This window comes from Anser cygnoides, chromosome 3 (assembly GCF_040182565.1).
Source record: "Anser cygnoides isolate HZ-2024a breed goose chromosome 3, Taihu_goose_T2T_genome, whole genome shotgun sequence".
NCBI classification, from domain to species: Eukaryota; Metazoa; Chordata; class Aves; order Anseriformes; family Anatidae; genus Anser; species Anser cygnoides.
The window spans coordinates 54,357,393-54,385,277 of NC_089875.1; the positions used below are offsets into that span (position 1 = coordinate 54,357,393).

Sequence of the window (27,885 nt, forward strand, 5' to 3'; positions counted from 1 at the left end):
TGAGTCAGCCAGCATTTCTATGCGCATGGATATGGGCATATTGAGGAAATCTTATTCCCCCTATGTTCACCAATGCAACAGGCCATGATCTAAGGTGTCAAAAAAAAGACAACAGGATTATTAAAATGAATCCTTTCATGATGATTACAAACATCAAGCCATAGAGTCATATTTTCCAGCTTAACAAATGAGAAGCTAATGACACTGAGGATGCACTAACCTGTCTCATGTGTATAGCTTCTTGAACTTCACCATCTAGTTCTGTTAGTTCAGCAAGAGTGTTTTCCAGGTCAGCAGGTATCAGCTCCTTTGCTTTCATATATTTCTCTTTCTCTTTATTGCTCAGTGCATTCATCACTCTCAGGCTTGACTGCACTTCTTCCTGATGTATCTGAACTTTTCGGATTTCTTCTTGGATGCTTTGCAGTTTGAGGTCCAAAATCAGTGTTTCATTGAGTTCTGTTTTGATCCATCTCAGCCAGTCAAGTGAGCGGCAGATTTCTGTTTGGAAGTCTATGCTTTGCACAAGTCTGTTCTCGCAGTCCATCACTGTGTCTCCAATGGCAGCATGCAAAGACTTTAGTTTGTCTTGCCAAGACTGCAGTTGGTGATTTGTTGTCTCACATGCAGATGGGTCAAGCTGAGGAGAAAGGGCTTCTATATGTTCAGTTATTCGCTTCAGAAGACTCCCTGAGTCTTGCAAGCTGCCCACTAGAGAATGGTATATTTTCAACTTTTCCTCTATTGGGAGCATTTCTTCATTTACCTTAATCTGTTCCTTCTTCACTGCTTCTAGCTGTGCTTCGAGTTGTGTACACATTTTCTCATGTTCTTGACATGCTTCTATTGTGTCTTCCAACAGGTTGATTTTCTGTTCTATTTGCCTCTTCAGCTTGTGATATAAAGTGACAAGTTTTAACATTTCATCTGGTTGCCATGGCTGGCCAGTGCTTCTAAAGGCCTCCTTCTTCTGGTTTAGTTCATCCACTGCTGCACCAAGGCTCACCACTTCACCTAAGAGATCTCTGTAGGCCTGCTGAAGTGACACAGCTTCTTTGGCTAAAACAGCAGCTGGCGCTTTGTCCATGTTAATAAATTGATCTTCTAGCTCAGTCAAGGCTTTAGTTGTTAACTCAATCAAAGAGGCATATTCTTTTCGAGCATAAATTGTTTCCCGAACCTTATGGAATTTATCTTTTGCCAGAGCAGTGACAGTATTGAATTGCTGAGGGAGAATGTTAAGCTTTTCATCCAGATAGAAATGATCCACTTCATTAAGTGATGGTAGGATTTCTTGGCCATCTCTTTGCAGAGCAAGTAATAGATTTTCATATTCTGGAGATTGCTCAAGAATCTGTTGATATTTGGACAACTGGGTGTACAGTTCAGAGTTACTATTCATTACATTAACTTCTGGGAATGTGACAATATCAGCTTGTTTTAGCCAATGGCAAACTTTATCCAAATCTTCTTTGAAATATTTCCTGGAAACTATATTTTTCTCCAGTTCTAACAATCTCTGATTACACTTTTGTAAAACAGTGTCATATACATTCTGTAGTTCTTGCAGTTTACCTAACACCTCACTCTTTTCTTGTTCTGTTGCTTCTTTCATTAAATCCCTTCCTTGGGCCCACAGCCCAGTGACTTCATTTTGATAGGTCTTCAGGTTAGCCTGGGCATTCTTACAAGCCCTAATCTGTTTGTTCACATCTTCTGGAAACAGACAGATATGTTCTGGAAACGTTACCTTCTTCTCATGTTGGTGAATTTGGTTGGTAGCCTGAAAGACTGCCATGAGAAACTGTGTCTTTTCAGATAGTGCTTTATTCAGGTGCTTTCTCCTCTGGCCAACCAGATTGCTGAGACAATCTACATGATGCTGTGCATCAGAAAGTGCTTTCTGCAGCTCCTGCCTTTCATTGAGTCCTAGGTTGGTCATCACCCTGTCAGCATCTTTCACCAGTGTCTTCAGAACAAGCTGTTTGGCTTCAAGCTCACTACAAATGGTAAGATGATCCATGAGAAGACTCTGAGCCAAATCTGGAGGAGGGCTATGTTTAAGAGCCTCTGAGATACTAGGTTGCTGCTCCTCTGCCCATTCCATTAGTTCTTGAAATCTCGAATGCACCAAACTGAACTCTTCCAAGGTTGAAACAGAAACTTGAATTTTTCTTTTGACAAGGTCCTCCAGCTGAGTCCAGCGATGCTCAAAATGACCAAATTGCTCCTTTACTAATTCTTTGTCATCAAGATTTAGATGTTCCACCATCTTTTGTTTCTGATCTTTCAAATCTTCCAGAGCAAATCTCCTCTCCTGTAGTGCCAGTGCCAATTTTTGCAAAGCTTCAAGGTGCACATTTGTACTTTCAGCATCAGATCTGTTATCAAAATGGATAGGACAGAAATGAACGATTAGGACAGAGTTTTAAAAGAGGTTAGGATAAATTATGAGCCCACTATATGTTGAAAGCAACATCATATAAATACCTACAGCTATCAGATTCTTTTGAAGGTACCAGTCTTGAATATCAATTACCAAGTTTAACACTTTTATTCCTCTCTCTTTCACTTGCAATATGGTCATCGGGTTGACCAAACAAATTAATATCAGTAATACACAGCATACAAGTTATATTGCACATTCAAACAACCAGAATACAGTAACAAGAAGTAATAAAGTTGAATCTTGTTTCATGGCAGTAATAGCAGCAGTAGTAGACTCCTGCAATATTACACACAGCCTGTGTGTTTATGCTATACATGAGTGAAAAGCAGCTGCAACAATTTAGCAGCAGCAACTAGGCTTAAATATAATAGTCTAATAGATAATAAAAAGACAACAAACACAAATGAAAAGTTCAAACAAAACAGTCAAGATGTTTGAAATATCAGAAAATGCTACACCCCAAGATGGGATGAGTCAGTACTTGCCTTAAAGACAAAGACTGAAGATACAGCTCCACAAACTCTCTTTATTTCAATACAAGTAATATAAGTAATTATGTTATAATTAATAAGGGAAGCCTGATTTAATTTAGGCATGGAAAAAATGTATTTTTAGCAGATCCACTTAGAGACACTCTGTAAACAGCTCTTTCAGTGTATATGTAATAAGCCTTGTGTGTGCTCTTCTTTTTTACCTAGCCAGGTTGTCCCACTCTTTTGTGAGTTTTTCCAAGAAAACTTCAACTACATTCATGCGATCATGGTAATTTCCTGTCCTCTGCAGATCCTCCTCCCTCTGTATGAGCAAACTGTGTGCCTGAAGGCAGAGGTCCAGCCACTGGTTGCTCAACTGTCCAATTTCCTTGTGTTCAGGTGATTCCTGTCCTTGGGTTAGTTTGTTTATCTTCTCAGTCACAGAGGTAAGAGCTGACTGCTTAGACTGTAACTTCTGATTGAATTCCTGAAAAAGATACAAACCAAAACCAATACAGTGTCACCTACTTTAAATTATATGATGAAATTTAAATACAAACTCTGAAATTAATATATTGTGTTAGTACTACTTATCTGTCCAGGCAAATGTTGTGTAAATGTTAATTAGAAAAAGGTTAGGGGAAGGGATAAAGCACTTTTTCCCCATCTTATCAGATGAGGATGGCAAACCAGAGCAGATTCCCAGTGCCAGTGATAGAAAGAATTCAGAAGCAAGTGACATCTTGTTGTCCAGATGCCTGGACTAACGCCTCTTCTACCTACATTATTACAAGCAAGATAATCAGGGTCTCATGAGAATTCATTCTGCAAATACTGTTTCTAGCTCTTTTTTTTTTCTTTTTCTTTTTTTCCTTTTTTCATCAGATACTGAAAAAAGGAAGCAATGCCAGTGAGTCTGTGAACCCCACATCCATATTTTGCATTGTATCTATTTCTCCAATAGTGACCATTATTCTTGTCATTAATGAAACAAAGCCAACAATTATTCAGGTATGATTACTATTTAAGTTAATAGACTCCAGTAGACAAATGAGCTCATCTGTACACACATGTACTGAATAAGAAGTCACAGAGAACCCAAGAGAAGAATATACATTATACTGACAGTTAAAATAATCAAATATTCTTTGGCACTTACACACTGTCTAGGGTAAATATAATCTTTTCCAAATTCTTGTTCCAATAACTAAGCAACTATGCCCAGCTCCAGCACTTTGCTGGGGTGATTCATTTTCACTGAGGACTTTTGGAGGTCTGGAGAAGAGATGCTACTGCCCTTCTCTGCTTCCTTCTTTGCTACTGCCTCAAATGGAGCTAGCCATCTTCCTACACCAGGGGAATACAAGGTAAAAATACAGATTGCACGACATCTGACAGTACAACTGGTGCCTATCATTTGTAATAATTGAAAGTTCCTGACTGAAATAGTGAAGAAGTACAGACTCCTGCCTCTTTACAGACTCCTTTAATGATAGTTAATGTAGCAGGTCTTAGACTGCATTGTGCTGAGGTGTATTCAAGAGCTACAACTTTGTTCTGACACTTCTTTAGAACAGAAAAGAAGTGCTGTTTACTTTTCAACTAACTCCTGGCACATCAGAAAAGAAAACGCGAAGTCTAGACTAAAAATGAAAAAGTCAAGCATTTAATCAGTTATCAAATAAATAATTTGTTTTCCTGTTTCTTCTTGTTACTTTACTGATGTTTGAGATGTGTGCAGAATAACGATGGAAAATATCTGTAATGACTGAGGACCTGAAGGCATTTATCTCACTACTGAAGGTAAATTAAATTGGTTTTCCATTATGCAAACACTCCTGTGCTTTTCAGAGTCCAGCAAAATTGAACAGTTTCCTAGACTGATTTTGAAATAGAACTGCATAATTTACAAGTACTGGAATCAAAGAACTTAGCAAGCACGAGTTGCAGACCTTATCTTCAAATCCACTGCAAACAGAAATTAGCCTTTTAAAAGCAAAGGCAAATCAAACAATAGGCTGCAAACTGTCTGCTGTTAAAAGGAAAAGGAAACAGAAAAGGAAAAACACAGAAAAATAGTATTGTGCTGTGTTTTGCTCCCTGTGTCACCCTGTAGCATCAATAAGGAAACCTTCTTTCCTCTGTCTTCACTGTTCTTGCTTAGAACATATTAGCAATTCTATGCAACACATGTATATAGCAAGTATTGTAATTAAATCAGCCATAGGATAAACGTCTTCTTTAACTTCTGCTCTTAACCTAAAGTCTCCTTACCTTAACCTGGAGTACCATATTCTGGGCAATGTTTAGCTCCAACTCTGCACGTCTCCTTTTCAAATTCTGTAGTTGTTGATCTGCATCCTGGAAATATATCCAGAGCTCAGCCTTCATTTGTTTTATCTCTTCCCAACCTTGAGCCAAATACTGTGAGTGCATTATCTGTTGCTCAATCTAGCAGAAAAGAAAAGGAAAGAAAAGAAAAGGAGTAAGAATGCTTTAATGCAGCTATTTTGGGGGATTGGAGGATGAATACCTTCTTCCTCCCAGCACAATACTGTACTCACAACAAATTCCTGTACTAGATTCTGAAAGGGCTAATATTATTCACAAAGAGACTTAACCTTCAAAAGTCATAAAAATCAAACCTATCCAAGGAAAGCTGTGAAAAAATTTACCCTTGAGTGTAGCAAGTATATTTATGTGTATTTCAAAGTGTTCTAAGTCTTCAGTTAAAGCTTAAATTAACTGTGTAATTTGTAATGCATATTGCATACCAAGAATCGTGGAGGACTATGCCCTATACGCCTTCACAATGACCAAAAAAACACTTAAACAAAACACTTTAATTTTAATTTGCTTAGCCCAGTAATTTTGCCTATATGTCTTTTGTAAAATGCTGAGAAGAACAATGCTTAGCGGATCTGAGCCCATTAATCACCTGACACCAATAGTCACAGAGCTTCTTTTGCTTCAAACTAGAAGTAGGGTGCCTTTAAGGTTTAGACTCTCAATCAGTTCTATATATTTGAGTACTGCCTTGTCTGTGATTTCTTCCACCCCTCCCCCCCCCCCCCCCCCACTACTTTATATATAAAAGAAGAATCTCATTTTGGTGTTTGGGATGCTTTCTAGTTACTCGGTATTTGGACTGCAGTTTTTTGTACGGATTACTTGGATTTGCACAATTTGCTTCTCTGGTATGAAAGACTGTTACTGTATGTATTATACTTTTAATCTTGGTAGAAGTAGTTTCAGGAGTTTTCTGTGTGTGTGCACATGTGAAACAAATTTTCATGGTTAAAAACCCAGGAATCCTAATAATACATTTTTTCTAATAAACTATGTTTATTTTATTTTAAAACAAATCATTAAGGTAATTTGAAACTTAAAATTGAGGTACACTTCTATACATTCATATGCTAAAATTGATGCACTCTGGATAAATTACATAGATTTATGAATTGAATTATAAAAATCATGATTATAAAGAATATATTAGTATATCTTAAGAAGAAGAACATCAGTCTACTGTTGAATAAATAAACAAATATGCATAATATTTAATTAAAAATAATAATTAACTGAATTATATTTTATGAAAAATAATTTGGAACTGGTTTTCTTCAACATGATGTCATATGTGTGGCTTTAGGACATCTTTTAGCACCTCAGTACCTCTCACATCCTTTGCCCCTTTTCTTTTTATTACTGCCAGGATAGCATTTTTTCAATTTTATAATATCTATATTATATATCTATATATATGTATAAAAAGAAAGAGAAGATAAAATGTTTCTGAATTAAATACTTAAGATGAATGTAACATATAAGATAACATTTCTTTAAACCATTACCCAAGATGACCTTCTTAAAAGAGGACAGATGAAAGCAGTTAAAGCTCTAAACAGGATTAAAAGCTGGTTATCTTGTACCATTTGTTTTGTTTGTTGAATATCTGTTGCTGTACTCTTCACTGTGGCATCGGACAGATCACACATGGAGCACAAAAGATCCAAATATGTATTGGCTTGTTCCTGCAGAGCCCGGAAATGTTTCACCTGAGGGAAGACAATCCTCAGATAAACTCAGCTTGTGGAATATTTCTTATTTTATTAAAATCACATGTTTCAGTGTTTAAAATTTAGCTCATTACTTCCAAGAGAAGAAATGTAGACATATGCTATTTTATTAGAAACAATGTAAAAAATATGGAAAAGAGTAATGCTTAAAAATTTGATTATCATTGTCCATTTAGCAAAGAGCTCAGTGACATGCATTACCTAGCTTATTTCTTTAAAATTAGGAGGTTTGGATAGACACACACAAGAGTTTCAGAAAGGTGACTTACTTTCCCAAGGTGAATGGGAAGCAGGGCTTTATCCGATTACTAAATTGTCTTGTTGCCTATACCTATAAAAATCTCTTGCATCTCAATAGATCATGGAGGATCCAAACCAGTGGCAAAACAAGTTTTCCACACCCTCTGAAACCCTCTCAGCATCTACAACTGACAATATCTGACAACACTATTCTTTTGAGGGTTCTTCCTCTTGCTATTGTCCATAGAAGCCCATCTCTCTCTATGAAGATTTTCCTCATTCCACAAGAAAATGGTGGTATCGGTGTCAAAAAGCAGGCTTATACCTGCATATAACATACCTCCTAGAGTCCCAGAGAGGAGGGTGAATGACCACTCAGAGGGCCAGTGGTGGGTCCTTGTAAACAAGAAGTTGAATACCCAGCAGTGTGCCCTTGTTGCAACCCTGAATTACTGCATTAGCAAGAAAGCTGAAAGCATGCTCCAGGAAGGGATTATCGTCCTGTACTTAAACTTGTCAGGCTGAGCCTGGTGTATTGGGTTCAAGTTTCCCTCTTAACAGAAGAGAGATTGGCAAGCTGGTGCAAGTTCACCAAAGGGATAGTGTATATGGGGCAGTAGCACGTGGCATTTAGGCAGGTCTGAAGGAACAGGGTTTGTCCAACCTAGAGAGGGAAGGCTAATTGCCGTCTCCTATTATTTAAAGGGTAGGAGGAAGGGTAGAAACAATATCTAGAAGACAGCCATACTGTTCTCAGAGTTGAGCAGAAAAAGGACTAGAGGAAAGGGAAATCAAAATCTGTAGTATTTCAAAGTCTCAATTAAGCTATATGGTAGATGAGAAAGCCTTGAATTTCTGCATTTTTTGTATCAAACCAGTTTAGTTTGAAAACAATGTACAAATCCGGTAACAACATATATTAAGTTACTAAAAATAATCAGAAAACAAATAAAAAATTCTTAATCACTAATGTGAGCTGGAGGCAGTTCTATACTATCAGACTGAAAACTTATTTTAATTGGCTGATTAACAGATTCTGTGTCGATTGTACTATGAAACCAGGTCTCATGTAGGAACTTTAGTAGACAGACAAATAAGCAATTAGACACGCAGAAAGACACAACCTCTCTGCTAAACATATCTATGGAATATCTGAGCAGGTTTATCTAATTAGCCAACTGTTTTCAAGTAGCATATTTCTAAGTATTTAGCAGAGCTAATAAAAGCCCTGTGTGATTTTTCACCTAAGGTTATTTTTCCTTCAAGGTATTCCTTTTTGAGCTGGGGACAAAAAATGAGGCTACACAAGTGTCTGAGGAGGCTAGAGGGAGTACCTAATTTCTATTAATATAAAGTTCTTACATGAAATCACCTCATTAAGGATAACAGCATATTCAAGTGTTGAACTTTTACCTGTTTAACTGCATCTGCCAGGCTGAAGGGTGGCCAGGTACTTGGCTTTAATTCTGACTGTATTGTAGACAGCCAAGTCTGACACTGTTGTAGGGTATCCTGATGATTAACATGCTTTTGGAGTTCATGTTCCAAACTCTGGTACACCTAAAATAAACATTTTGGAGGTTCATTACATATTCAAACACCGTTATTGTCTCTCTTCCCACACCTTGCAAACTGCAGAAGAGAACTGCAAAGACTGTAGTTACTTTAGCCCTTGTACAACAAACGACCATGGGATAGTTAACTCCTTAAGCTCTCACTGCATCTTGCTCATTTGTGGATAAAATGGACAATATCTAAAGCATAGCTACTGGAAAGAGAAAATAGAGATGAAAATGAAGAGTATTTTCTCTAATTTCTGTATTCTTGTCCATCATTTTACCATTGTTATAGTATGAGGTTTTACCTTCCTACAACTCTTACTGACTCTGAAGACTTTTTTTTTTTTTTTTTTGAAACCATGCTGTCCTGATCTCCTAATTGGATTAACAACTGACCCAGTTAGCCCTTCTTTATTGTATATTCTGGTTTAACTAAGACAGACAGTATTTCCTTGCACATAATTAAGACCAGTTATTTATGTATGCAAACAACTGGCACTAAAAGTGTAATTTGCTCCATCATTTTTGAAGTAGGAATAAGCTTTATTTTCTTGACTGTGACTGCTCAGAAGTTTCTGTAACCTGAATGCTGCAAGGGAGTGGAGAAATTAAGTACAAACTTCTGGATGATATACAGCTAGTTATGCTGGCTGCAAGGCAACGTTTGGATCACAAGAAATTCATCTGCACCACAGTAATGATGAAATGCTATATTAGGAGCCTATGGGCTCAATTTATTTTGAAACAGTAGAAATTTATACAATTTGAAGAAACAGAAAGCAATTACAGAAAAAAATATTTGTTATCCTTAAACTGTATTAAAAATGTTTTTGAAACAAGACTCACCCTTTGGGCTGTACTACATATGGCAGAATAGCTGTCCCTTGTCCCCTGAAGATGGCTTTGTATATTTTGCTTAAATTTTGCTTGAAGATGTTCTGTGCATTGATTGATCAAATAATCACCTTTACTCTTCAGGTTGTTCAAACGAATTTCAAATCCTGAAATTTCTTCCATGATAGCCTAAGTAGTTAACATATTTTGAATAATATTTTAAATTTAGAATATGTTCTGATCACTCCTTGTCTTCAGATGTGGAAACAGGTTTTCAGGCAACGTGCATTGTTACAGTCAAGCTATTAGAATGTACTTTCATTATAAAATCATTGTCAAAAGTCTTTACATAGATATTCCACAGAAATGTTTGCAGCACTGTCGTAACATGTAAACATTATATGCTCATGCCCCAAAACAGAGTGCCCTTTATCTTGCTTTGATCTCCAGGGTTCCATCAAATTCTCTTGTGTCTAATGCTAAGGACAAAACCTGATGCTGAATCATATCTTATTCCATAAGCTCTTCAACTGTAGAAAGATCTTTGCATCAGCTTTGGCTGAGCTAATTTTTTATTCAAAGAGGTTACTTAAAGAATAATATGCTAATCACAGTGAGGTAAAAGGTTTCAATATTTGCCCTTGGAATCTCAGTTTCTAAGTGTGTATGTGGTGGTGGGGATTGGATTATGCTTTATTTTATTTTACGGAAAGTATCAGTAACTGAGGTAGTGAATGCTTATGACTGATAACATCAGTAACAATACCTTGAATTAAACCAATGGATGAAATATGACAATTTAATAGAGGGGAAAAATACTTTTTTTATTATTTTTCCTTAAAAGTGTCAGAGTCAAAAACACCTTAGGAGTAAAAAGACCCTCATCTGCCTTTTGTGGTCTATTTCTTGGAACTTCTCAGAAAGAATCTGACATGAAATTCAGATCAGAGTACAACAAAGCTCCTGTGCAGATTCAATTTGATCCAAGATACAGTGCTACAACAAGGTAAATATGTCAACTGTGTTAATGACACCGGTGCTCATTTTCACAGTTAACAGTAGGAGGAATAAAACAGATGAATGAGAAATAACTAGAGCTCTGGAATGAAGACGCAGAAGCAGAGAAGAAAAATTCTAATTCACCCAATAAAGAAGGTTTACCAAAGTACCAAACCTACCTTATGGTTGGCTAGTTGCTGAGTGATTATTTCAAGATTGTTACTCTCCACGAGGTCAGGGCTAACCAGCCTGCTGGACATATGTAGTAACCATTTCTCTCCTTCTTGCAAATCACTATTGTAATCCTCATGTTCTTTTACTCTCACCTCTAAAGTTTCAACATATGCCTGCAGGTTCACAATGACCAAAATTAAAACATAAGGTAAGAAGAATAAAAACAGAACACCAAGATCTTGAAAGCATAGTAAGAGTCTTCCAAATTTATATTCCTGTGGGTGAGTCCTGTGATTAGACTGTTAAACCAGATACCAACGGGATTAGTTGTGTGAATAAAATCTGTGGTACTGAGCAGCATTTTCATTTAGGGTGAAACACCATATTGAGAAGGTTGAGGAAAACAGTGAAGATTCTGTTTCTTTAAGAAAAGAAACATTGTCAACTTGACATTAAATTCATTTCAAAATAGTTATTACAGACACTCAGAGACTGCACATGACCTACTAAATGCTATGGTTAGGTCTGTGCTGCTTAAAGCCTTTGTATGTACATACTGCCTGTGACTGCAGTACACAAACCAAGAATAAATACATTGAGATATTTATTTTTTTCTCTTTAAAAAAGCTTTTTCATGTACTTTACTGCATTTAACTCATCAAAATTATGTCTACTATAACAGATATCAGTTTTGTGGTACAAATCAGGCTGTACAAATTTAAAAAATCAGCTGTGAAAAAATAATCTATTATTGGATGGATGGATTGGAAATTAAAGGGTCTCTAATAAGATAAGTACTAACATGGTTTGCGGAGCTTTTCCTTGTTAGGGGTATAAGCTATTAAAAGCTGTAGCCATAATCATACTTCAGGACGTATTTAGTATTATGTGTTTCAAAGTACTACTATATATATGTAGACTCATGAATCAATGTTAATTTATATTGTCCTTGCTGAATTAACTTGAATCCATCTTACGGTTCATTTTCTCCAGCAACCTCCATTCAGTAATGAAACTAGATTAAATGAAGTTTGTGTGAGATTTAGCAGAAACAAGAGACAAATAAAACGTAAGGAAACCTAACTGGCTCAGTGTGCAGGGTGTAACATCATAGCAGTATGAAAAAAATAATCAACTTCTTAAAGAGGGGAAAAATATAGTAATTTGGTAGAACCTTAAGTTTTCTTTCTGACTTTTTACCTTTGTTGCACTGCAGAGTTCCTGGTAACTGCTCTGAAGGTCTTGAATGTTGCTCTTTAGAGTCACATCATTCACCAGATCAAAAAGTGCTTCTCCCTTTTCAATCACTGATTTTATTGAAGGCTCATGGGACAGAACAGTCTGCTGTATGGACTACAGTGCAAGCAAGAATAGCAAAATATATATTGAGCACCGAAGATCTATTTCATTCACTTACCTTTGACCTGAAGTACAGCCATATATCATCCTTTCCAGATGAGAAGAACTTTGCTACTACTATGGGACTATATTTTTCCAGCTATGCCCTGAGACAACAGCTTTGCAGGAACCTAAGAGCAATTGATCCTTTTGTGATTGCCTAGTAGCATGTCTAACAATTTGGAGCTGCTAAAGGAAAGTGAGTTAATATGTGTGAACAGTTAAGTGCTAAGGATAAAATTTGCTCTGAGGAACAAATTCTGCAAATAGGTGGGCAATCATCACCAAATCCCTGCCCTTAGGGAGATAATATATAACAGATTAATGCATAAGTCTTTAATATAAAGGGTATCCAGTCTAAGTTCCTGTTGTCATTGTTGCGCTACTGGGTCAGACAGCATAGTACATGGCAGTATCTATCACTTAGCAGTGAGATATAAGCTCCTCAAACATGTAGCAAGCAAGCACACAGATCTTCTATATGACGGAGTATTTAGGCTTGCAGGAGGATGGGGTGGATAAGTGGCTTGAAGAGAAAGCCTTGCTGCTGTGCAAGTACTGCTCAGCAACAGCAAAAGCATTGGTACGCTATCAACACTGTTTTAGCCATAAATGCTAAACACAGAGTTGTATGGGCTGCTATGAGGAGAGCTGTCTTCATTCCAGCCAGGCCCAGTATACATCTTACATATGGAAACATATGGAAGCCTGGAGTATTTCATAAAAGCATCATTAAGATACGCAACAGTTTTGTTCTCAATTATTTTCTACTCAATTTTACAAGTGGAAAAAAAATCATAAAAATGTTAATTAAAAACAGAGAAAGCCATAGCAGCTGACTGTCCTGGATGTCAGTTGAGCTGGGACATTCAGCTTTAATCAGAAAGATGATTAAGCAAATGTAGACAGAGGAAATGTCTGCAGAGAAGAGAGACCAATTATTTTCTATCCTGGCTTAAATGGAAGTTAACTCTGTTGCTGTCAATGGAATTGCTCACGTGTAAAAATAGAATATTGTTTCATAACAGGACATTTTCAAATGTAGAAGCCTTATTAAAACTTTCACATTGCATATCTATGTGCCCACTCTGGTTCATAGGTGTAGGCTTCATGCATCTTTTCACTTTTTTGCTGATTTAGACACCCAGATCAGAGATATCTCATAAATCTATTGAGGACACTTGAACAGACACTTGCATCAGAAGATCTCTTGCAAGTCTATAGGTCAAGATTCATTCAATAGTGCAATGATATGATCACTTTTTACCTTATATTTGGACAACTGGGCCTTCTTCTCATAGAGTTCACTTTTTGGCTCCACTGGAGCATGTAACATGGTTTGGTACTCTGTGAGCCACTGAGTCTGTGCCTTGTACTTGTCCGAGAACTCCTTTGCCAACTGAAGGCATTTTTCTGAAGTCATGTGTTCTTTCCTGATGGAGCCAGCCAACTCTTCAAGCTGTTCCACATGATCACCAATTTCTTTCCTTAACTGGTCAACTTCATTTTCTTCCATGTACTTTATAGCTCGTTCCCCTTTCTCACGGGCAGATTTTAGTAAACTGTGACCTATGTCCATATCACTCAACAGCAGCTGTGAAAGAAATGTCAGTTAACAGAAAAATGCATACGAGCTCTTGTCTCTTTCTTTTTGATTCAGTGTAGTTCTATTATTAGTGAGAGGATAACTTTTTTATTACTTATTTATTTATTTTTTAAGGACACAAGGAATTGCTATGGAAATTAAATGGACTTTTAATTACAAAATTACCTGGGGTTAACTTGTGATAAACTAGAAAGAAGCAGAAAAAACAAAAGAACAACAACAATAAACGAATACTTCCCAGTGCTCTGCACTGGGCTTGTGAACATAAACACAGAAACTCAGGTCTACCAGGAGATGATTCATACTCAAATTCTGTAATGGATGAAAGTTTTCACTTAGTGAATTATGTTTAAGCTACAGGAAACATGAAAAACTCATTTGCAACTCTGAGGTGAAACATGAGTTTTACTACTGAATTATTTCAATGAAGTAAAGCATGAAACAATGCATACTGGTATAAATACGGGAATTATAATTAAGTATATAATATTATAATTACTGGTATAAATACAGGAATGCATATAGGAAACAATGCATACTTGCCACAATGCATACTGGTATAAAACATACATGGCAGGATGACATGGGAGGGAAATTTATTCTAAGTTTTAACCTGAAACAAAATATACCTTATGGCATAAAACATGCCTTATGGAAAGAGAGGATTATATTATTTATGACTATGCATAACCTCAACAACCAAACTGTGATGTATTATGTATATGACATGAGAACACAAACTTTTATATTTGGTGATCTTTATCCTGTTTACTTCTCTGGGCAGAGTGAAGTTAGAATTTTGAGCAGCTGTTAAGATACATGTTAAAATATAGGCACTTCTTGGTGAACAGAAACTGAAGACAAACAACAACTGTATTAAAGAACACTGTACCTCTAGTTCCTGCACTTTTTTCTCCATTGCTGTTTTATCCAACACATCAAACTTGGTGATCACATTTCTGAAGTTCTTGTTAGTAGCTCCGTACCAATTTGTGTAAGCACTAAAAGCCAATTCTGATTCTTCCATACTGCGTATCTCTTCTTCCAGAAACTTTATTTGTTCCTTCAAACAGGTATGGAGGTTAGGGGAAGAAATGAGAAACACCTTGATGTTTATCATAGCTATTGATTAGAGAGAGTCCTGCACCTGGGGTGCAACAACCCCAAGCAGAGCTACAGGCTGGGAGATGAGTGGCTGGAAAGCTGCCTGGCCGAGAAGGACCTGGGAGTATTGGTTGATAGTCGGCTGAATATGAGCCAGCAGTGTGCTCAGGTGGCCAAGAAGGCCAACAGCATCCTGGCCTGTATAAGAAGCAGTGTGGCCAGCAGGTCTAGGGAAGTGATTGTGCCCCTGTACTCGGCTCTGGTGAGGCCGCACCTTGAGTACTGTGTTCAGTTTTGGGCCCCTCGCTACAGGAAGGACATGGACGTGCTCGAGCGAGTCCAGAGAAGGGCGACCAAGCTGGTGAGGGGTCTGGAGAGCAAGTCTTACGAGGAGCGGCTGAGGGAGCTGGGCTTGTTCAGCCTGGAGAAGAGGAGGCTCAGGGGCGACCTTATCGCTCTCTACAGTTACCTTAAAGGAGGCTGTAAAGAGGTGGGGGTTGGTCTGTTCTCCTACGTGCCTGGTGACAGGACGAGGGGGAATGGGCGAAAGTTGCGACAGGGAGTTTTAGGTTGGATGTTAGGAAGTACTTCTTTACCGAAAGGGTTATTAAGCATTGGAACGGGCTGCCCAGGGAGGTGGTTGAGTCACCATCCCTGGAGGTCTTTAAAAGACGTTTAGATGTAGAGCTTAGCGATATGGTTTAGTGGAGTACTTAGTGTTAGGTCGGAGGTTGGACTCGATGATCTTGAGGTCTCTTCCAACCTAGAAATCTGTGATACTGTGATACTGTGAGAGCAATTAATTGCCACTTAAAACCTGATAAAACCTGATAAAACCTGATATACTAAGATTAAATAAGTAGCTTTTGAGTCCTTTCATATCTAATGGATAATTCTTACCGGGGTCTTGTCAGAGCGTACATACCACAATCACTAATGTTAAAACTGAGTTAATGCTAAACATTGAAAAGGGACTTATATTTTGCAATTTGTATAGTGACTTGTGATGATGTTACTATGAAGCTCTTTCTACCTAAAGTGACCTGAACACTGTACCTTATCCGCTCATTTTTGCCCACGCCTATATGTATATATTATTATGTACTGAAACCTGAAAACATTTCTCTAGTAGTAATTCAGCCTTCAAATCTGCTGAATTCTGAATTTCTCTCCTGAAGCTGACAAAAAAGGTAGTAACAACATCTGATCAATGCTGAATATTTTTGAAAGAGCTTCAACCTGATTATTGCTCTCTAATGCATTTAGACCAATGAAATCTATGTGTATGTGTGGATGTTTATACGTATATAGTTATATATATGTGTATATATTTATATGTACATAGTTATATAAACACACAGATATGTATGTGAACATTGTATTATGGAATCTACAGTAATGAATAAAATTTGATAAAATCTAATTAAGAAAGTCTATCTATACTTGTTTCTCAACTGACTATTTATAATTTTATAATACTTGGACCCAGGAGTTGGACTCAATGATCTTTGTGGGTCCCTTCCAACTTGGGATATTCTATGATTCTAGAATCTATAAATTAATTACTTAATCATTACTTACCAAGACATGAAGAAGAAGAGTTTGATATCGAGATGTAAGCTGTGTAGCCTGGCTTCCCATTCTACTTGTAGTGAGACATTCCTCTAGTATTTGCTGAGCTAACATCCCAACTTCCTCCACATCATCTTTGTAGATTGTAATTTCTTCATGCCACTTCTATGACAAAAGACATTACCCATCTTGTATGACTAATTCAAACAACTTAAACACAACAGGAATTTAGTTGTAATGGTTAGGAAACCATTGAAAGGAAAAGAAATACATGGTTATAAACATTGAGTTACAACAGGAAAATTAAACAGAATCTGATGAAGGTTAACTGAATGAACATACTGGATGTTTTGCCCCCCACTACTCTGCCCTGGTGTAGCTCCATTTGGAGTACTGGATCTAGGTCTGGGGCTCCCCAGCACAAGAAAGATGTGGACCTGTTAGAGTGTGTGCAAAGGAGGGACACAAAGTTGATCAGAGGGCTGGGGCACCTCTCCTGTGAAGAATGGCCGAGAGAGCTGGGGATGTTCAGCCTGAAGAAGAGAAAGCTCCAGGCACACCTCATTGCAGCCCTTCAGTACTTAAAGAAGGCTTATAAAAAAGATGGAGAGTGATTTTTTACATGGGCAAATAATGAGAAGGAGAATGGTTTTAAGCTAAAAGAGGGGAGGTTTAGATTAGATGTTAGGAGGAAGTAAATTATTTACTCAGAGAGTGGTGAAGCACTGGAACAGGTTGCCTAGAGAACTTGTGGATGCCACATCCCTGGAAGTGCCCAAGGTCAGATTGGATGGACAACTTGATCTACTGGGTAGAACCCATGCCCTTGGCAGTGGGGTTGGAACTAGATGATCTTTAAGGTCCCTTTTAACCTGAGCCATTCTGTGATTTATTTTATGTTTTTACAATATTAAATGGACTGGACTGAATTTTATTACAATAGACTTAGTACTTTTTTATGAATAATAATAGAAATGCAGGCTGGAATTCCTACACTGTTGCTTTTTTGTGGAATTCCTTTTTCTGTTGCCCAAATTCTAAAAGAGACCATAAAACATAACCTTGGATCTTTACAAATGCGCTTCCTTTGTTTCTTCAGAACCACGTCTTCCCCTTCTAGTGACTAAGGAAAACTACTACATCAACACAGCAGAGACTTCACAACACAGCTTATGACATTTTATTTTGTTACTAAATTAACTCTTTCCCACTCCAGAACCTCAGTAATGTCTTTTCATTCCACAGAACACAGGAATTCCAGATCTTCCTTATAAGATTTCAACGTTGGTATAACCACTGTTTTATAAGTAGAACAGGGGAAATCTGGACCCAGAAGGCACAAAACTCTTGGATACGTCATTCTGAGTGCCTACACTCAGATGATTGCAATGATTCCTGACATTTTCACACTAGCCACTGATGTGGAAAGCTCACATTCCTTATTTATGTAATTCCTTAACTACATTCTTTACCTTCATTTGTTGAAGCTGCATCTCCTTTGTTGCTCTACCAGACTGCCTCCCAGTCCTGACAGCAACTTTCTCCTCCAGATCTGTTAGCCATTCATTAACCTTCTGAAATTTTTTCTCCATTAACCTCAGCCTGCTCACAGTGGCATTTAATTGGCTTCTTGCTTCAGAAAGCCTGTGCTGATAAACTTGCCAGTCTTGCCGTACAGATTCCAAGGCTCTGTCTTCTATCTGGGGCATGCCCCAGGGAATCACCTCCTCTCTGGCATGAACAGCAGCATTCAGTAAGGCTTGTCCTTCTGCACAGTGGACCTGCAGCTCCTGTGAAGGCAGAGTTATGGATAAATACCCTATATCAGCAGTTTTTACTACACATGGCAAATGAAGCCCTGGTTCTACTTCAGACAAAAGCAGTTATCTATCCATTTCCTTTAGATATCTATGGTTGAACACACATTACACTATCTCTAAGAAGACCTTGCTGACATGCTCACTTACAAAGCAAATCCACTATCATTATTATTGACAAGAGATTTGTAGAAAAATATTGACAAAATCTACATCAAATTCCTTCCCCTCCTAGCCTTATAATGAGCTCTGAAACAGTAGCTGCCTGAGCTGTCATGGGAGCCTGCAACCCATTCAGCACAACCTTAAGCTCAAAATTTTCCAGCTGTAGCAAACACACTGTGAGACTGATTCTAAAATTAAATTTGTTTAAAAACAAGGAACAAGATGATGCTTCATTTTATTTATTTATTTTTAATTAACACGCCTAATTATTTCTATGTATGTTTGATACATAATCCCAAAATAATTCTCGATACCTTCTTCTGGATATATGTGTTCTTTTTTTTTTTTTTTTTTCATTTATTAGAACTTCATTAGAAAGTATGCAGGGAATCAATCAGATGAGGAAACCTAATCAGGAAATGATCTGACCAAAATACAGTTATATGTCTTCTTGGTTTGTATTTGAAATATATACTAAGATTTTCAAACTGGATTCAGATTTTCTAAACTCTTAATATTAAGGTTTATATACAGAGACACTGATCACACAAAGATTTTCTCAGTATTGTGAATAAAGTAATAAATATTTCATCACATGGAAACTCAAGCACAGCCCTTTTCCTAGTTCAGCAACAAGCCTGAAAATATCTTTAGTCATTTTAAGATTATAACTGGGAGATTACTGCAGTACTTTAGGTTTACCCTTCATTATCACCTGGGGGATTCAGCGAGAATCCTCCCACGTCACCATGTGAGGCAGCCTACATGACTGGAACAACTTAAAGGTAGGTAAGTAAGTATTGGACTGTAAGCAATAAAAGGTGAAAACTTAATGAAAAGAATACTTCTGATATTCTATGAAACACAGGGAAAAGAGGTAGTTTCCTCACTTTAGTCAAACATCTAAAATAAATTCAGTACTTGCAAGAAACCGGCATTACTATGGCAGAAGAATTCATTCAAGTCCTGATGCTTCTTTCTGGAAAAAATCATTAATGTTCCCACAGACTTTACTGGAACCACTTTTAAGCAGTGTATTACTTAGATATAACATGTTTCTAAGCTGCTCTTGAGCCAAACAGAGAAGTATATTTTTGTCCAGCAGTTAATATTATTCTGTTATTTTACAAGTAGAATTTATTTATTATTTTAGTTAGGGTGTTACACATACTGTACCTGTAAGTCTCGGAGTGTTGCCTCCTGTTTCTGGGCATCACCTTCAAGATGTGATAAGCAGTCAAGTTTTTCCTGTTCCTTCTCCAGCCATATTTCAAATGCCTTCAGATGTCTTTGGTACTCCTGATGTAAGTTAAGCAATCCTTCAGCTTTTGTTACTGCTTCCTGTTTGTTAAAATGTTTATATGTAAGTGTATCATTAAACCAAGAAAACATAAATCCAGTACTGAGATCATAGTTTGTGTCTGATGCTGAGCTTTCCTAGAATTCAAGACTAATTGGATTCTGAGGATGGTTTAATTGATTATAAGGAAAGAGGGCTCAAATGTGGAGATAGAGATAATTATCCTTAACAATTATTCACCTAAGTTTGTGAATTCTGGGATTTGAAATTCTGATCTGTGTTTAATTTTAAATAAAACCTCAGTTTATAACAAAAGATCTGCTTATTTCTTATACCAATTTAAATTGTTTACTGAAGTTATTGATGAGACTATAAGCTTAGGATTTTTTCTTACATTGTTTTTTATTATTATTATTATTATTATTATGCTAGTAGAATAATAGTCTCCTAAGAGTATCTAGTATCTTCAGGTTTGAAGACTATCCCAGTCCTTTGTGGGCAATTCCTACAGAATGCACTAAGAATAGAACAGCAGGTTGTCCATGTATGTGGGTGATTTCACAACTCAGCACTAAAATATTACCATATCTGGAGTACAGAAAGAAATGCATCCTGCATCAGCACAAGACTGATCTTTCCATTGGCAAGAAAATTATACTACATGTAATTCAGACCTTGGAGGAACTGAAGGGAGCAGGGAGGAAAATTCATATGAAGGTAACAGAGCCTGTGTTCCAGGGCAGCAGGCTACAAAATAAGAAAAATGCTTTCGCAAACAACAAGTGTGAATCTATAGTCTGCTTTATCTATTTCTAACAGTTCAGGGCAGTAGGAGAAAGAGTACAGCTGTCCGTTTTTAAATGTCACTGTCCTCACAGGGAACAGTGGGATACTGGGAAGAGGGAAAGAGTGACTAATTCTCTTGCCTCTTACCAGTGGCTGCAGGGAATTTCAGGTCTTAGTCTGCTCTGGTTTGGACCACAAGCACTTGCAGAATTTTGCCAGGTTTTTCACCTGGCCAAAGGATTATTAAATGGAGAAGATTTCAAGTGAGCAACTCAAGGCATACATTTCATTAGTTACCAAACTGGTATTTTCCCCTGATTTTTCTACTCTCCAGCTAGTGCATATGAACAACTTCCTAAGGGTTAAGTGTAGTCTAGACACTTAACATTAACACCACAGCTGGGAGTGGGGAAGACCAGAAGTCATTCAGGGTATTAGGTGGTAAGAGAAAGATGGGATGCTTATCATTAGGAAAGACATATAGAGCTCTCGCCCCTATGAACAAACAACTGTTTCTCATTGTTCCCCTACTGTTAATCAAGCTTTTTCCATACAATTAGTCAATACAGGCATTCTGTACAACTTTCTGCAAGAGCAAAAGCTGCAGGAAGAGGTAAAGTTTAGAGAATCCCCATGCTAACAGGAATACTAGATATCCACTTATGTTTCCTGGGACATCACTCATCTCTCTGGCAAGCCTGAGCTCATTCTGACGAGGTCCAGGGAAGACAGTACAATGCATTCTTTGTAGTTGTGGATGGGAGTACCACAAAACAGGCAATCACTTATGCATCAGAAAAATTGAATTCTGGCCCTTTGCACAAGAAAAAGACATCCTTGAGACAACAAAATGCAGCCTTACTACCCTGGTGTCATGAAGAAAAGTGATATATCTGATGATACATTTGGTATGGTTTAATCAGCACAGAAAAAAAAATGGGTTAACTGGAGGTAACCACCTAGCCTTACTACATGTACTACCAAGTCTTTTATTATTTCTTCTATATTGTACTTTATGCCCTAATCTTTTCAAGATCTACCATATTAACACTTTCCAGTAAATGTAGTACTTACTAGAACAAAACAGAATATCCCAAGTTGTCCCAAGGATGATCAAGTCCAAGTCCTGCTGGGTCTTTCAACATTAGAGTCTATTCACTTGCTAATAAGGTTTGTGTTGAGCAGCAAGATCCTATAATTGTCAACCATTTTTTATTTACCTGCTCATATGGTTACATTTATTGCAAAACCTACATTTATGCAAACCACAGATACTCAGAGGTGCTTCCAAATTTTCAGTCACAACGAATAAAGTCATATCTTCACTGAATTCAGCTAGACTTTTGGCATGGAATTCCTTGACCTATTTACTTGATTATTTTTTTTATTTTTTTGCAGATTCAGATCTTCAGAAACTTTTTGAAAATATCTAGAGCTCAGTGGTACAAAAAGATAGATTGATAAAGCACCTTGATAACTTTCTGTCACATACATTAACCTACAGCTTCCCCCAGACTTTTACTCTTCATTTAACTCTAATAAAATAAATAAATAAATTAAAAAAAATAAAAAAAACAATGAAAAGAATTCCTCTGCTTCCTTGTGGACAACAAAATGTAATGGAATTCTATAAAGAAAAACTGTACCCTCGTTCTATCTTTGAGCAACTTGTACCGCTCCTGAAGGTCCTGGAGTTCAAGCTGAGTGACATAGTGCTCAGCCATTCCACTGCCTTTTAATTCAATTGTCTCCAATAGACTGCTGTGACTCAACACCTCTTCATTGAGTAGCTGCAAAACAGCAAGATAATTTATGAATAAGCAGCATTAAAACAAACCACAGATTAATCAGACTTTTATTGCTTGTAAGGTGATATGCGTTTGTTGCTACTTTGTTGTAAAGCAAACGCACCTTTGCTTTGCTGAGGGCAGCGTTTTTTTCCCTCAATTCAGCATATTGTCTTTCAGAAGCATTCATGCTTGCTTCTACTTTATCCATCCAGCTAGTAAACTGGCAAACATCATCCTGGTAACTTGTCCATTTGGAGAGAGCTCCTTCCAGTTGACTGCAATTTAAGAATACACATTTGTTGTGATACTGGAGTTTCAGGTTCTCATGCTATTTGAGTCACTCTAGACTATATTTATAAGACTTATACCACAACCTAAATGGACAGCCATTAAAACCCTACAGGTTTTAACTAGTAGCATTGATTGTCCAATAAAGAGAAATGAAGATTTCAAACTTGGAAATTTAAAGAGGTCTGTTAAATTGATGTAGCTAGCTGATGTGTGCAAATTTTAGTAAATAAAATAACAGGAAGAATAAGATCCAGAATCAGAAATTTTCTGCTGCTGCATTCTAATATTTGTTTGATTGTTTTAAATCAAAATGTTTCAACTATTTATGCTCCACCATAGAAGGCTGCATTTTTTTCCCTGACTGTCTTTATTCTATCACTTTAAGCATCACTACTTTGAGCATCTTTATTGGATATTGTAATTATGGTACCTCCTGTGAAATGCTAACAAGTGAAAAAACAGACAGAACCTTGACAGAACAACCATTACTTTCCGTGTGAAGATCTTATCATTTCTGAGAACATTTCAAGGCATTGAGTGCAACTCAAAATAAAATTTACAAAACAATTATGAATGTGCAATCCATTTTTAAGAGTATACTGACAATAAGTGTTAATAAAGTTTAGTTCCTCACTGTCTCCTCCCCTTTTTCCATTTCAAACTAATAGGTCATTAAAGGCTTCTAAACTTTCAATGTTAGGCACACGCAGTCATTTTATATAAATTTGACTCCTGAATTAATAAAACTTGGTGAATGAACTTTTCCAAAAATTTAACAGTCAAAAATTTGACTATCAAGCATCATTGTGCACCTCATACCCTTTTTACCTCTTGCACTGGATGCAAGCAGACAGAAGAGAAGCCCAATTGTCCTTCAGGGTATGCAACTGCCGTTCAATCACTTGTACTCCCTCCAAGGATGTATTTTGCAGAACAGATTCTCCTCTTGTCAGAACCATTTTCATTTGGATTTCTTTTTCTTGTTTCACTGTTAGCAGTCCCTAAAATGTGAGAAAATATTGTTCCATTTTTATCATTATTTGGGCATGAATATGTTAACTAGATTCACTGGAAAATTAGCTAATCAAATTTAGCAGCTTGTAGAAACAGTCAGTTAGAAGAGGGACAGTGGTTTTCATGGCTGGGCTTCAAAGGAACAGGTATGTTTCAAAGGGTAGGTTTAGGTTATTAAAAAAATAAATTTAGTTGACAGGGAAGCTTTCATGGAATCTATGCAGGTACTTGCAGTGTATGAGCCAAAGTGTAGAGGACACATTCTGAAGGGAACGCCATTTAGATGGAAAATGGGAGGATTTACTCAGAAAGAAAACAAGATATGATGAAAAAGCTCTTCTATAGAGCTTCTACAATTCTAGGATCTATCTGCAACACAAATATAACAACATAGAAACTCAGTAGACTATCAACAATGGCAGCTTTGAGACCAGCTCCTAGAGCTGTGCAATTGCAAACTAAGAGCTTCTAGCACTATGTAAAACCATGGAAACCCTGAAAGCATGAATGTGAAACACTCAATGAACAAAAGACAAAAAATGATTTTAGTATTTTGCTACGATTTCTTGCTTTTGGTGGTATCCTTATAATTTGAAGCGCTTGCCTCATATTTTGAGCTGTAGCCAAAATATGGACATCAAAGTATTATTTTCTGAGCACTGCCCTTTAATATATTCTGGGCAGTGATATTAATAGAATATAGGTCTGTTTACATACCTCCAGCTTTAACATCCGGCTCTCCAGAACATTCTTGTCAGCGGTGGGATGACAGTAGGACTCCAGCATGTGAACTGCATCAGCCACCCAGTCTTGGAGATCTTTGATACTGTGAGAGAACTGCTGGTGCTCTGCTACAACCCTATCCATTCTGGAAACCTTCTCCTGCAATTCATACTGCAATTAGTATCAGTAGCTAGTCAAAGTACTGTTTATTTCCCATATGTATTCAAGGATGTTAGAACAAATTTCATAAACTGTACACAGCAATTCTCTTCATACACAAGTACACAATAACAAGTACACTTAGTTGAACATGGAATGAAACTTGAACATGGAATGAATTTTGAACACAAAGTCACGCTAGTTTTCCAATCATAATATAGGAATGAAAATTTCAGAAATGCCCTCTTTTGTTTTATAAATCTAAATTTTTATCTTTGTTTCCTCTTACGCAAAGTAGGTGAGTTTTTTATTATCCATTTTTTATTAAGCATCATATCTAACTAATTACATTTCAGTGTTTCATCTGAAGATAACTTGTGAAATCTGTCAATACACAAGACAAATTGAAGCATATGAAGTTATGCTACTAGAGCAACACTATTTCATTGATATTGGAATAGAAAAATGTTTTCCTCAGTAACTTCAACTGGTTCCCAGAACGAGAAGAACAGCTCCCACCTATTCTTCTGAAGAATCACTGACACTCACTCATATCAAAAATACATACTCATTACACTGCTACAAGGCCCAAGATTAACAGGAGTACTTAACAGAGTGTGTTTCACATGGCAACAGAAAATTAAAGTCAAGCCATTGAAACAGGCTCAGGAAGATATGGTGATCTATCTCAAACATTCATAGCAAACCAAAGAACTTCATGATTTCCTTCATTGACTGGACCATATTTATCCTCTTCCTCAGACCTCATCCTCTTATCCTGAAATCTTCTACAAGTTCTGTCCACATAAGCCAATGTTAGAAACTTAACATCTTTTCAGTTTGAATTTTCAGTATATCATATAGCTCTAAATATTCTTTATACTTTTACTTCCACAGAAAGTTATAAGGAAAATAAATAAATAAATAAGTAAATACATACATAAAAAACCACAGCAATTACTCCAACAAATACTTTATGTGTTGAATTGCTAACCCATAACACAATGCCAAAATCCTTAATTATTCTTATTACTGTAGTAACTACAAGCCTAATTCAATACCAAGCCTCCTTCATAACTGGCACTTTATGAAAAATGACAGTCCTGATTCAAAGACCTTCTAATCTGCATAAACAATAGAGGTAGTAAGAGTATCAAATGATGAAATGTACCACTCAGCAAAACAGAGTTAGGTTAAACTGTCCATTCCTAGCTTGATACTTTAGAGTTTGACCAATGTCTCTCACTGAACCTTCAAAAGCAGCTTCATAGGTAACGCTTTTAAAATAATGTTGAAGAACAATCTATTGATTTTAGACAAAAATACTTACAATGCAAATAATTAGTCATCTTTATAGAATACAATTACGTAATAATATTTCCATATAATGACTTGGCATTTTCTTAAAAACAAACAAAAAACAAACAAACAAACAAAAAACCACCAAAACCCGGCTCCCCTAGCCCTAGATTTTGAAAAATACATTTTTTTTTGTTTGTTTGATTGTTTGTTTTCAGGTGCCACTTATTACTAATCTAAAATGTCTTGAATGTTTGAAAAAAATCAAAATCACATCACAAGCACCTTGTCAGGACAAAACTGTTGATAATCAGGAGGGTGTTTTTTTAAATTACTTTAAAATAAAATTAAATAAATAAATAATCACAATTCTATTTTGTTGACAGCCCATGAAATTATACAGGTCCCTATTTCTCATTCTTTAAAGCCAGTGCAAGCTCAGACATACCACAGAGCAGATGAGCAAGACAGCTACAGTGTTTTACGTTTCAATCTTTCTTTTTCTCCACAAACATCAAAGGAACAGCTTAAAAGCACATACACTGGGTGCATTACCTTTGTCAGATTGCTTAGAGTAAGGTATTGAGAAGACAACTGAGACACTCTGCGCATAAAGCTTTTGCTGACAGCTTGCTCTTCCCACAGCTGCTGAGCTTTCTCTTTAAGCCTGTTGAGCTGATGCTCGTGGCAGCTTATTTCCTCAAGGACAGACTGTAAAGCACAAGCACGTTAATATTACAAGTGGGTGCAACGAAACAGGCAAGAGAGCAGCTTGAAGGCCCCATGAAATATAGAAATGACAAATGGCACATGTACTGTGAAAGGCACACCATACAGCTATAGCAATGAAGCAGCATGTCGTAAGAAATTTGGAGATGTGAACTCTGATGGAACAGGATCATCAACAGCAACCCCTGAAACTAGTTCTCATCTTATTTAGAGTTTAGGATGCCAGAATGATCATGATCTTGTAAAGCATCAATGAGGCCAGCAGGATGAGAGTGGAAAAGCTGGTTCTGTTAAAAGGTTTGTAAGAAGTCACCTGCAACTTTTGGTGCTCTCTCCTCTTGGAAGGAAGATCATGGAGCCTACTGCTACTTCCCTGTACCATCTTCTCAGTTGTGCTCAGCCACTCTGCTAGAGGCTCAGCAGTTGCTTCAAAGTCCTTCATCTGGATCTTTAAGTTCTGGGAACACATGTAATATACAAATTTATAAAGTCCCCCTGCAATGGGTATAGCTGTAATGTACAACCCACAGATTAAGTACACACAAAGTACACACATACTATTGAAGCCAAACACTACCGCAGCTGTTCAAAATAAATGTCACTGGCTCTGCCCCTGCCCATACCACAGATAGATACTGCAAGAAAAGTCTGAGAGAGCATTTCTTCAAAAAACAAAACACAGGCAACAATGCAGTATGTCTATACAGTTGAGAGAATGAAGCAAATTTTCTCTGAATTGAAAGCTTTACAGATTATATGAGCTTTGACTCAATATAAGTGTATCTCGCATAGTAAAGAGAGTCTGAATCAAGGTTACTTTGGGATGTAAGTTACCTTACTTCTGCCTGCAGTCATTAACAGCACCCCCCCCTTAAACGGGTTGACATTATTCCTAGAGCCTGTATGACTAAGCTCAACCCAGTCCTGATGCTCATTTCTAATTATATTTTCTTTTAGTAGAAAGTTTTAAAAATGTATGTGTAAGATATATGTAGGCATTCCTTCAGCCTGCGTAATTTTCTTAAAGGTTTATGCTACATTATAAAAAAATAGCACCTGAAATAATTCTTACGTAATAGAAAACTGAACAGCACAGTTCCTATGCCCTAGTTACTATTTTATTTTCAGACTGATTTTGTTTTCTTTTTAGCTATAGCCTTATCACTTATGCATCAGAATGAAAGACTAAGCCTATGAGACTGAAAAATGCTGGGCACAGAAAGATTAACATCTATGGAAATCTCCCTTTCCATGGCTACTCTGAGACAAAGTAAGTAAGTTAAGTTCTTGCTACTTGGGAATTTTCTTAAAAAAACAAACAAACA

At 36.9% G+C, this 27,885-nt stretch overlaps 1 protein-coding gene across 17 annotated transcripts in view; it reads right to left on the bottom strand.

Moving 5' to 3' along the window:
- Window positions 1-27,885, bottom strand: part of SYNE1 (spectrin repeat containing nuclear envelope protein 1) — a 311,711-nt gene that overhangs the window by 136,652 nt on the left and 147,174 nt on the right. For 16 of the 17 annotated variants that reach the window (XM_013178233.3, XM_048076956.2, XM_048076961.2 and 13 more), the window contains 19 exons: window positions 26,874-27,017; window positions 26,387-26,542; window positions 24,368-24,532; window positions 23,465-23,637; window positions 22,467-22,620; window positions 22,202-22,345; window positions 19,646-19,810; window positions 17,960-18,277; window positions 16,497-16,652; window positions 14,704-14,874; window positions 13,473-13,799; window positions 12,008-12,160; window positions 10,813-10,980; window positions 9,647-9,823; window positions 8,655-8,801; window positions 6,855-6,980; window positions 5,197-5,373; window positions 3,144-3,409; window positions 221-2,381 (listed from right to left, as the gene is read on the bottom strand). In XM_013178233.3, coding sequence (XP_013033687.3) covers window positions 221-2,381; window positions 3,144-3,409; window positions 5,197-5,373; window positions 6,855-6,980; window positions 8,655-8,801; window positions 9,647-9,823; window positions 10,813-10,980; window positions 12,008-12,160; window positions 13,473-13,799; window positions 14,704-14,874; window positions 16,497-16,652; window positions 17,960-18,277; window positions 19,646-19,810; window positions 22,202-22,345; window positions 22,467-22,620; window positions 23,465-23,637; window positions 24,368-24,532; window positions 26,387-26,542; window positions 26,874-27,017 — 5,448 coding nt within the window. The remainder of the gene's footprint in view (window positions 1-220; window positions 2,382-3,143; window positions 3,410-5,196; window positions 5,374-6,854; window positions 6,981-8,654; window positions 8,802-9,646; window positions 9,824-10,812; window positions 10,981-12,007; window positions 12,161-13,472; window positions 13,800-14,703; window positions 14,875-16,496; window positions 16,653-17,959; window positions 18,278-19,645; window positions 19,811-22,201; window positions 22,346-22,466; window positions 22,621-23,464; window positions 23,638-24,367; window positions 24,533-26,386; window positions 26,543-26,873; window positions 27,018-27,885) is intronic. The other variant, XM_048076962.2, reaches the window with a different exon arrangement.